Here is an 11,885-nt window from a genome sequence, read left to right as displayed (position 1 = left end):
ATCACAGATAATGCATAATGTTTCTCATAGCAATTCATTTTTATCAGAGGATTATCAGCATACTTTTCAAACAATTTATTCACATCATCATCCCCTTGAACATGTATTCCACAACTAGAAATAATATCCATAAAGTCTAACTTAATCCTAAATGCCTTATGGCAATCTAATAATAGACTAAAGTATGAGTACATATCTGGATTAACATTACACACAATGACAATCTCCTTCTCAAAGTGCAGGACCAATTCATATAATGGAACCACCATTTTCGTCAAATAACCAAAAAATAACATTAATAATAAAACACAAATTTTAAAACAGGTAACCCTAATCCCTGAATTGTCAAAAACCTAATCATATCGTAAAACCCTAACCCTAATCCCTAAATCATAAAAATACCCAACACCCTAAATCATAAAAAAGCACAATACCCTAATATTTACTATATTCGACCAAGTAATTCATATATATATTACCTAAAATTGATCTTTATAAAATAAGCGCCACAGCTTTGCCGAATAGAGATGAGGTTCGACAAATCCAGATGGGTGAGCCGAATAGAGATGAGATTCGACAGATCCAAATGGGTGAGAGAAATGGAGCTCCACCTTCTGTTTCTCGTATGCTTTGAGAAATCAAATGGAGAGCAGGTTAGATCCCGTTAGAGAATGATATTAATGATGGGTATTTTAGTCTTTTACCTAAGACTAACGGTGTCTTAACTGAAAATCTAACGGGAGGGACCAATCGCATAATTTTTAAAAATCACAGTGACTAAATTGACGATTTTTTAAAATAGAGGGATGAAAGGTTTATATTTCACTAAACTAGAGGGGCTAAATTGCAGTTTACCCTAAAAATTTTAATCCACCAGTTTTGTAGTTTTCTTTAATTGGCTTAGTATTATTGGGAATTCTACTCATAAAGAATTATATTCTCTTTAGGATTATATTAAATATACGTAAAATAATTTTAAAATTAAAATTTTAATTTTATATTATTACTTAATTTTAAAAATAAAAGTATATTTTATTATAATTCATTTAGAATCTTAATATAATAAGAATTCTATAGCTAATATTTTTCAATTATTATCTTATTTAGAATAGATTAATTATAATAATTAATAATATAGTTGTAAATAATATTAAAAATTAGAGGTATTCTTGGCCAATTTCATTATTTTCTCTTTTATCTGATTATATATATAAAATTATTTTAAATTTATATTAATATTTAATTATATTAAACTAATTTTTTTTATCATGAAATAAAATTACAAAACTAAGTAAAATACAAAAATTCATACATGAAAACTAACTAAATTATTATCATAATATACTTTGATATTATAATAATAAAAAACTAAATTTAATTAATTATTCAAATAATAAATTATCATATTGTATAAAAATTAATAGAAAATTACATATAAAATATATAAGAGTTGGCATATATATATATAGTTTTGTAATTTTTTTTATTTTAATTACTTATAAAATAATATAAATTTATTATTATTTATAAATATTTAATTTTTATATTTTTAAATGTAATTCAATATTAAAATCTGTTAATGAAATTGATATATCTAATTAAATATAAATTATAATATAATGAAAATATATTATTATAAATAGAGAAATATTAAGAATAATTATCTTCTCAAAATGATTATCACACTCTCAACACTATTAATTGAAAAGTGTTTATTATTATTTTTTCTCTTTAATTAATTATTAATTATTATATATATATTTTTATCTATTAGCATTTCCCTTATAAACAACATGCAAAAGTTTAGCCCAGCCAAACCCAGGAGAAAAAGAGCCCACCAATCAGCCCATCCTTAACATTTCCTCCAAATCCCTAAATCGGTATCTGGCTGCTGCGAGTCGTTCTCCTTCTCCTCGATGACCTTGACTGCTCCCAGCGCTGTGCTGCTGCTCATCTGGCCATTTCCTTTCTTCTAGTCTTCTTCTTCTTCTTCTTTTCATAGCCCTGCGACGTTGTAGACCTGTTCTAAATCCCTAAAGACTTTGGGCAAGCAATTTCTTCTACCTCCTTCTTTGATTCTATCCTCGGGCCCCTGAGAAGATCTTTCCCTGCCGTGTTGACATTGTTGTTCTGTAAGCTCTTTCTCTTGTTCTTGATGATTCCTCCCTTCTTTTAGGCTTTTGAATATTGTGATAAATTGGATATAATTTTTTGTTTCTGGTTGGTTTTTATGTTGGTTTTGGCAACCATTTTTACAGACCCATAAAAAATTAACCCTTTAAAGCAACTCAATTTGGGATAGATGCAATCGTTTCCCCTCTCTGAATCTCCTGCTGTAAATTGAAAAACTAACATTTAATCCAATCCCAACAGTAGATAGTAGAGAAGAAGGATGGGAGAAAGAAAGGTTTTGAACAAGTATTATCCACCGGATTTTGACCCGTCGAAGCTTCCCCGTATTCGGAGACCGAAGAATCAGCAGATTAAGGTCCGGATGATGCTTCCCATGAGCATCCGTTGTAACACTTGCGGTAATTATATCTACAAGGGCACCAAGTTCAATTCTCGCAAGGAAGACGTTATTGGCGAGGTCTGTTTTCTTATATTCGATTTGATCTTTGAATGATTTTTGTATTCTTTGGCTGATGGGTTTTGGAATCAATTGATTATTTTGGCAGACATATCTGGGAATTCAAATATTTAGGTTTTATTTCAAGTGCACCAAATGTTCCGCTGAGCTTGCCATAAAGACTGATCCTCAGAATTCCGATTATGTCGTTGAGAGTGGAGCTACGCGAAATTTCGAACCCTGGCGCGCTGAGGATGAGGTTTGTGTCTATTTGGATTTTCTTTTTTGCTATTTAATGTTTTTAGGTTTAATTCTGTTGCAGTATTTGGTTAATATTTGTTTTTGATTATTGGTTGTACTAGGAAGCTGATAAGCAAAAGCAAAAAAGGGATGCTGAGGAGATGGGTGATGCAATGAAATCATTGGAGAACCGGACCTTGGATTCTAAGAGAGAGATGGACATCCTTGCCGCACTTGATGAAATGAAGTCTATGAAGGTACTTGGGATTTTCTTTATTTCATACTTTAGGTGTGGTGGGAATGGCGGTTCAAATGTCATGTTTTTTTTTATTCCATTCTAATAGAATCATTTTCTTTTTGGGCTTGTAGTCAAGACATGCAACTGTGAGCGTGGATGCAATGCTCGAGGCCTTGCAGAAGACAGCTGCAGAAAAGGTACTGTGCTTTTAATGCCTATGTTTAATTTCTTAAAACATATTTGATACCATCTATATAGTTGGGAACATGTCAATGTTTAACTATAAAAATCACTGGGTTTGTATTTTCTGTCTTTGATACATTAATTTGTAATGCTGTCATGAATCTAATTCTCTGGTATTTAGGATTCTTAATGTTTGACCGTCATAAGCATTTGGGGTAGGATTAGGTTTACATACACGCACAAAACACAAACCCATATATAAAGCAAGTGAGTTATCATAGCAACACAGAACTTATTTTTTACTTAGGAAAATAAAAGGTTGTTTCTTGCTTACTGCTTTAGACTTCTGTAGATTCTAATATGTAAAATTCAGGTTTGAGGCCATACTTAATGTTGACCCCTGCCAATTTATTAAATTTGAATATTTTGTGGAAGATCCTATAACATCTTAGTATGCCTTGTTGTATCACTATCGATGTAGGAAATTTGTGGAGGGTTTACGCCTTTACGGTCTGATTTCTTTAATGGATAGCATTGTCCTTTCTCATCTCTTAGTTATTGCAAGATGTATGCCACTAACTAATTGGCGAAATGCTTAGTTTTTGCCGGTAATTTTTTACTTTTTAATTTATGAGCTGTATCCCCTTGTTCTGACACTGACAATGTATTTTTGTTCTGGCAGGAGAAGAAGTTGGAAGAAGAAGATGAGGCACTAATTAAATCAATTTTTGAAGTTAGTTGTTACATTCTCTTTGTGCTGGTTTTGTGTTGGTTACTCACTCATGTCACGTTTTACATTCTTTTCTTGTCTTAGTGGATGACCGTTAGTAACACAATTTTCTTTGTTGTTGAATTTTAAAGCGGAGGCCAAAAGAGGTTATTCGAAGGATTTCTGATTCAGATTTGGATGATGATGAAGATTCCAATCAGCTTTCAAATGGCCATGGTGAAACATCGAATGATAATCCAAAGGTATCATAATCTTGTAATGTGGACTTCTTGTTGGTCGCACTTTGGATATACAATTCATTTTGGCTGGTTTGTCTAATCATTTTTACACAAGTCATGACTTCTTTTCTCAATAAATAATTGTTTTGATGTTGAGAGTACTTTTATATTTTATATTCATTTAAGAATCTTTAAACTATGAATTTTTATTCATTTTGCTACTTTAAATGGGGAAGATAAGGATCTCTAATGGTCCCTGTGGGCTGTGGCAACCATTATTGTTTGTCCAGGGCACTTTGAAACAATAAAAGCACAACTTTGATTTAAAACCCGCACCATATAGATGTAATAAGTGTTACTTCTGGACTGGGTGGGTTGATTTCATTCCAGGATTCAAGTTTCCAACAGTTTGCTTGTTAGGATGGGTGGAAAATTGAATGATGGAAAAAAAGGAGGAATAGTTAAGTGGGACATTGGGAGCAAAATGTTATCCACCCATATACTTGTTAGGGAAGTTGTGAAAATGGAAGGAAAAGAAAAACAAATGATAATTTTTCTTTTCTTTCAATATGTGAATTGTGAAATATAGTACTGAGATCCATATTTTCCTTGTAAAATATACAACGAATGAATCACTCATTTCCTTCTCCCTTATCATCTATTTGAGGTTAAAATTTTGGTTTGGGTGAGACATCTCTCCTATTTTCTTTCTATATCTCTCCCACCCTATCAAATGATGCAAAATAGTTTCTAACCCCCATTTTCTTTCTTTCTTTCTTTTTTCCCATCTCATATTTCCTTCTAACTGTAGTGCTGAGAAAATAGTTTAATAATAATTCTATTGGTATGCTAATTTTATGAGTGCTCATATTTTAATTTTGATATAGTGGCATTTTCTATATAACATGAGTGCTATGGGCCTTGTATCTTTTGATGAATCTCACATGTGAATGCTTTGTGGATTTTTACAACCATATTGCTTCAATCCATTCACAAGTCCTTGTGATTATGAATCGTTAAATAATTACTCTATTTGTAGTATAAGAGGGAAGCCCGTGGATGGTGTCCATCAGTCCATGCTTTTTATTGTGATGAAATAATAAATTCATCAACTTAATGTATGATAAGGTGGTTTTACTTGCATTCTTTGCAGAGGAGAAAAATTTCCAATGAAAATCCTAGTAAACCAACAGATGCACTAACAAAGGCCAATGTTTCGGATAGCACAGACAATGGAGGCAAGTTTTTTCCCCATTTCTGACACCTGTTTAACTTCTAGAAAATTGAAATACTTCTACAATTGAATATTTTACAAATTAAAATTAAATATATTAGTGTGCATTCTTTCTTGCATGTGTATATGTGTGTGTCAACTGTTCTATTTTTATTCCTTTTGCACTTTCTAGTCTTGATTGATTGTTTTGTTGGAGGTTTTCATTAGTCCAGTAGTTTCCATGGTTATAAATAAGTGTCCATATTCTTGGTGAATGCTGATTATGCAAATGGTTAATGATGGCATTTTTTAGCTCATTTTCAATTATTAGTACTTAAAGTTGGTCAATTACTCAATTATATGCCTAACCTTTAATTTTGGTATCAATTATAGTCAAACTTGGATGGTATGTGCCAAAATTTCCAAATTACTGACATAGCATGCATTTAATTCAATATTTTCCCATAAGCATGTGCCAAGGCATATATTATGGGAGGAATGGGATAGAGGGAAAACATGATATATATATATATATGTGTGTGTGTTTTTTGTTTCTCAATGTATGTAAGTTCTGTTTTTTAATATATGTAAGTTCTGTTTTTTAGATTATGTTCAATAGTTATTTTTGGAGTCTACACTCAAACATGTCCAAAATTAAAGTACTAGTTATGATAGAGATTGATCAACGGTTTGGATTATTTTAATCCCTACCCCTTGTTTAAAGCAAGGCATATATATATGTATAAGCCGTGTGAAATTTCTTGCAGCTACGTTGGGTGTTGTCTGCATCAGAGGTCCTATATCTGTAGAAGTATCTATCTTACATCCCAGCATAATAATGATACAAGTAAAAAAGATAAGAATATTAATATGAAGGTGCTGACATTTAATTTTTGGTTGGTTGATAGCAGAAACTTCAAGTACGTTGAAGATGCAGAGTGATGCCAAGCCCAAGCTCATATCTCCATTTGTGAGGATTGCAGTTGTTAAGAAACCAGTCGGAGCTTCTGATGGTAGCAAGCTGGCTTCAGCTGAAGAGAGTAAACAAGTGGAGGGAGAAGGTAATGACACAAACACCGGACTCCTATCATTATGCCAGAACTACAATAGTGATGATGAGTAGTCGGTCAATGTATTGGCATGATTAAATAATGTTCAAATGTAAATGAAGTAATGAACCCCAAAGGAAAAAAAAAGAAAGAAGTTTCAGAAGCATGGGCTACCTGTTACAAATTACGTATGTGGGTGCTGCATTTTCTGTAAACGCATAAACTTCAAAATTTTCTATGCTATCTATTATCCTCTCACATATACTGAATTCCAGAAGATTTGATAGATGGAAAAGCGGAAGAATGTAGCATATTTGGTATTAGAATTTAACACAAAGTGAAGTTCTACATTTAAACATGCAAGTTTTGTTTCCCTGTGCTTCAACTGAAAATGCTTGTAGACTGAAACAGTTGAAAGGTTTGTATTGCAATACATAGAAATCCAGGGGACAGCTAAAAATTTGCTGTATTTAATAGTAGAGGCAAAACATGATTCTATTATTTAAGTGGTGGTTGTTATTGCTTAAGTTGTTGCAGCTAATTGCAGCTTACATTTAGATTGCGATTGGATTGAATGATCCTAAAATCTTATTGTTCAAAATTCAGGGTTTCGGCCCTGATAGTGTTTAGTATTTAGGTTAAATTAAAACACTAATTTGTATTATTTACTGTTTGATTGTTATTGAAAATACACTTTTCCTAATGTTTGGTGTTTGTCAACCTCTGTATTATTTTTTTTAATAAATTTATAAGTCCAAGATATAAACTTCTCTTATTATCACTTTTTACTATTCTTTATATTGTGTCGTCAATCTATTACTTTTGTTGTTTTTTTGGCTTCCTTTCAAGAGTTGAAGAAACTATCCTAACTCACATTTATGCTTCTCAAGTTTCTTAGCTTGAACAATCTGATGACAAATTAAAATGAAAAGAAGATTTCAGTTGATTTATCCCATCATTGCTTTTAAGGGGTTCTTCAAATTGCTTCTTAGGAATCAAAGTCTCAATCTTATCGCATTACTATAAATCATCAAGCACCTCAAAACTATTTTAGCTGAGGCAGTACAATCAAACTTCTCTTACAAACTTTTCCAAGCAAGTATAGCAATTTTCATAAAATCAAAGTAGGACATCTACTATCTCTCTCAATGTTGCAGCTACAATATGAAAGGAGGTAGAATTAAAGATAGAATTAACACTCAGATATCACCACGACCTCCAAATCTGGTCCACTAAGCCCAACCTCTAAAAAATAAATATGAGAAAAAAAAAAAAAAAAAAGATAAACAAATACTCGAAAACAATGGAGAAAGTAAGGGAAAGCTTATTAGATCATTAGTGTGAACCACCCAAGCACTAGAAGCACCCTGAAGGATGTGAGAGTGTGAGAGTTACAGTGAATCACCAACTTAACCCTCTTCTTAGATCGGTTCTAATAATGAATAAAATCAACCTCGTGATCACTCTCCAAATCCACAAAATTTATTTTTTTTCCCTTTACTTGCTAGAATCTGCGGATTAACATCAATATCAATAGTGGACTCTACAACTTCTTATACAACTCAATGAAACTTTAGGACAAACTTCCTTATGGGATTTGATGATGATGCTTGTTCTATCAAAGTTGCATCTCTCTTAGCTGCGCTTTCACGGTTAACTTTGAAAACCATCATTGATCTGCACTATAAAGTAATCGAAGGATTACAGCAAATAATGTCTTGAAAGTTGCAATCATAAAAAGAGTGGCTGAAAATCTTGCATGACGTTTCTAAACCCAACTATTATAGGTAAGGTAGTCCAGTGGTCATGTAGAAGCAAAATAAACCAATGGCATACTTGTAAAACAAGATTCTTGTAAATCTTCATTATTTAAGATGACAAAGTTTAATTTGGTAAGCGATTTATAAAATTCTTTTAAAATAATTATAGCAAAAGATATTCAAGAGCTTGAAAAATGTAGAAATCTCGAAGATAAAAGTAAAGTCACTTTCAATTGTTGAGTAATTTTAGGCCATCTCCAACGCTACGCTAATTTTCAATTTAGCGTCGGAGATGACCCTCCAACGCAGTACCAAAATCCAGCGGGATTTTGGTGCTGCGCTACAGTGTCACGCCAAATATGGTGCGACACTGTAGCAATGCCATTTTAGTTTTTTTTTATTTTTTTTAAAATTTATATATAATCCAAAATTTATATATATTTTTTCTAATTTTTTGCATTCTCATAATTTATTATATTTTTAATTTATTTTATATTTTTATAATTATTAAAATTTAATTTAAGTTAATGTATTTTTAATTATAAATAGTATTTATGATAAATTAATTTATTTATAATATAGTATATAAAAAAAGTATAGTGACACATATATTATAATTGAACAATATATATTAATTTAAATTACAATCATCAACAGTACATTAAATATTTAATATTCTGAAAGGTCAGACCCGGATCCAACAATATTATTGAGATATTGATCATATACATTAGATGCGGATGACGCTGGTGGTTGTTGACGTTGAACTCTTTTATCTGATATTCGAATTTTTTCTTGACGAAATGTTTCACAAGCAATTGGATCGGTAATAGAATTTAAATCGAGCAATAAAATTTTATTTTCTTCTTTAAATTCCTTTAAGTCCAAAGCTCTGCTTTTCATTAGTCTTCCCTTCTCCCTTTCTCGGCCTTCGCATAATATGCATCCTATCCCCACATTTTTCAATGAAGTTAGATGGAATCTTAATTAATAATTACACCAACAGTATTCTGATAGATCTCAACTTAAAATCGACCATTGGATTTCACTTCAATCTCGGCCTTCGGATAGTATGCATCCTATCCCCACATTTTTCAATGAAGTTAGATGGAATCTTAATTAATAATTACACCAACAGTATTCTGATAGATCTCAACTTAAAATCGACCATTGGATTTCACTTCAATCTCGGCCTTCGGATAGTATGCATCCTATCCCCACATTTTTCAATGAAGTCAGATGGAATCTTAATTAATAATTACACCAACAGTATTTTGATAGATCTCAACTTAAAATCGACCGTTGGATGGATTTCACTTCGATCTTGGCCTTCGGATAGTATGCATCCTATCCCCACATTTTTCAATGAAGTCAGATGAAATCTTAATTAATAATTACACCAACAGTATTCTGATAGATCTCATCTTAAAATCGACCGTTGGATGTATTTCACTTCGATCTCGGCCTTAGGATAGTATGCATCCTATCCCTAGATTTTTTTCTATTAAATAAGATATTCTTCAAAGATATAGGCATTCCAATATTTTTCAGTTCCTCTTAAAATCGAGTCAAAAAAATTCTACAGATCGTTAATTAAAATGGATTTCTATGTTGGAGATACGTCAAATAATGATGCTGAAAATTCATCATCATTTTCTTTAGATATTACTGATTATATTTCAGATGATGATGAGTTTGCACTGGAAAACACGAGCAGTTCATCAATAATTTCTTAGAAATAAGATGATTTTTGCAGCAAATACAAGATCAACATCGAGTTTCTAGAGGTGGCTCTGTTCCAAGTCATCTAGTAATCAATCGAGATCGTGAAGCGGCTGATCGTAATTTATTTCTGGATTATTTTTCAGATAATCCACGATTCAATGATGTAATATTTCGTCGACGATATAGAATGTCTCGAAATTTGTTTCTTCGTATTGTCGATGCAATAAAAGCGCATGATACATATTTCGAACAACAAAGAGATACAGTAGGTAAAATTGAATTATCTACTCTTCAAAAAATCACAGCTGTGTTTCGAATGTTAGCGTATGGTTTGCCGACGGATGCTACCAACGAATATGTGAAAATTGGGGGGTCCACTGCAATTGAAAGTCTAAAGAGATTTTGTCGAGCCATCGTTGAGGTATTTGGTGAGCAGTATCTGAGATCACCAACTGCTGAGGATGTTGCAAGGCTACTTTATATTGGTGAGCAACGTGGCTTTCCTGGAATGTTAGGTAGTCTCGATTGAATGCATTGGAAATGGAAAAATTGTCCTACATGGGCTGGCCAATATACAAGTCGTAGTGGATCGCCAACAATTATTTTAGAAGTTGTAGCTGATTATGACTTTTGGATATGGCATGCATATTTTGGAATGTCTGACTCTAATAACGATATTAATGTTTTGGAATCATCGCATTTATTTTCCGACCTCGCTAAAGGTATTGCTCCTCCCGCTCATTATGTTATTCAAGGAAAAGTATATAATACATGTTATTATTTAGCTGATTGTATATATCTGAAATGGTCAACTATTGTGCAAACTATTCGTGAACCACAAACAAGGAAGAAGAAGTATTTTGCAATAAAACAAGAATCATGTCGAAAAGATGTTGAACGTGCTTTCGGAGTGTTATAGTCACGTTTTGCAATAGTTGCAGGGCCATCACGTTTTTGAAAAAAAGAAGTATTGCATGACATTTTAACTACATGTATTATCATGCATAATATGATAATCGAGGATGAACATGACCTTAGTGCATCTATTAAAGACAGTAGAAAATTTTCAGCTCCAACTGTTGAAATGGTTGTCGATCCGATTTGAACAATTTTTGGCTTGACACAAAAAAATTAAGGATAAAGATGCCCATTTTGCACTTCGTAATGCATTAATAGAGCATTTATGGGAGCAATATATGAATTCAAATGATAATCTAAATTAGCTTGTATTTTTTTTATTGATAATTTAATATGTATGAGTCTATTTTATTTTTAATTTGCTAATTAATGTTTAATTAATGTATGTTTATAATTAATGTTTAAGTAATATTTTTTATTAAATTAATATTTAATTAATGCATTTTTATAATTAATTGTTTTTATTTATTTATAATATAATTGAATATTTGAATATTGGATGAAATTGTAAAATATATAAATATTTAGGGTGGATATATAAAATTATATGAATTTTTTGAGTAAACTGTATAAATAAAGTTAAAGTAAAATAAATAATATAATATTAAAGAGAGAAATATAAACATAATATTTTTTTTGTGTTAAAAATGGTATAGAAAGTTAGAGATAATATTGCGCTATTTTGATGTTTTACAAAATAGTGTTAAAAATGGTGCGTAGCGTCGGTGATGGACTTAAAAAAATAAAAGAAGTGGTGGCATCCATATATCTGTGTAATGACAACGGTATCAGACTCAATTAACGAGGCATTAAAGAGAATAATTGAAATTGAAAAAGAAGAAGAGGAAGCTGCAATAAAGAAGGCTAATGTGATCAAGGAAGAAGAGGGAGATGCAATAACGTCGCATTAACGTAGAATGTAATACTTCCCTGCTAAGATTGAAGTTTTGAGCAATAGAAAAAAGAAAAAGAAAAAATATTACTCCAATTGCTCTCCTGTTCCCACCTCAATGTGCTTTTTCAAGTTGCAACGTTGGCGGTC

At 31.6% G+C, this 11,885-nt stretch overlaps 1 protein-coding gene and 1 pseudogene across 3 annotated transcripts; both read left to right on the top strand.

Annotated features, from left to right (window-relative positions):
- Nucleotides 1–1,811: 1,811 nt before the first annotated feature.
- Nucleotides 1,812–6,796, top strand: LOC110625053 (splicing factor YJU2). Of its 3 annotated transcripts, none has more exons than XM_021770555.2 (9): nt 1,812–2,132; nt 2,377–2,590; nt 2,679–2,828; nt 2,932–3,066; nt 3,179–3,244; nt 3,913–3,963; nt 4,092–4,202; nt 5,332–5,416; nt 6,303–6,796. In XM_021770555.2, the coding sequence occupies exons 2-9, from the start codon at nt 2,393–2,395 to the stop codon at nt 6,512–6,514; spliced, it is 1,008 nt and encodes a 335-aa protein (XP_021626247.1). In that variant the 5' UTR covers nt 1,812–2,132; nt 2,377–2,392; the 3' UTR covers nt 6,515–6,796. The 3 variants fall into 3 exon arrangements, with proteins under 3 accessions (XP_021626247.1, XP_021626248.1, XP_021626246.1); XM_021770556.2 differs by having other exon boundaries at nt 2,259–2,590; XM_021770554.2 differs by having other exon boundaries at nt 1,813–2,132; nt 2,374–2,590.
- A 3,002-nt stretch (nt 6,797–9,798) lies between these two features.
- LOC110624174 lies at nt 9,799–11,030 on the top strand (annotated as a pseudogene).
- The last annotated feature ends 855 nt before the right edge of the window (nt 11,031–11,885 follow it).

The sequence above is a fragment of the Manihot esculenta genome, chromosome 10 (assembly GCF_001659605.2).
Source record: "Manihot esculenta cultivar AM560-2 chromosome 10, M.esculenta_v8, whole genome shotgun sequence".
In the NCBI taxonomy this organism is placed as follows: domain Eukaryota; kingdom Viridiplantae; phylum Streptophyta; class Magnoliopsida; order Malpighiales; family Euphorbiaceae; genus Manihot; species Manihot esculenta.
The sequence above is the reverse complement of the archived record's forward strand: the minus strand, read 5'-3'. Positions and strand labels throughout refer to the sequence as shown.

Bases quoted from the DNA above. Each gene is read 5' to 3' on its own strand.
- LOC110625053 (XM_021770555.2), top strand. From the start codon at position 2,393: ATGGGAGAAAGAAAGGTTTTGAACAAGTATTATCCACCGGATTTTGAC. The intron at 3,964-4,091 runs GTTAGTTGTTAC...TGAATTTTAAAG, and splicing joins TAATTAAATCAATTTTTGAA to CGGAGGCCAAAAGAGGTTAT. The intron at 4,203-5,331 runs GTATCATAATCT...CATTCTTTGCAG, and splicing joins CATCGAATGATAATCCAAAG to AGGAGAAAAATTTCCAATGA.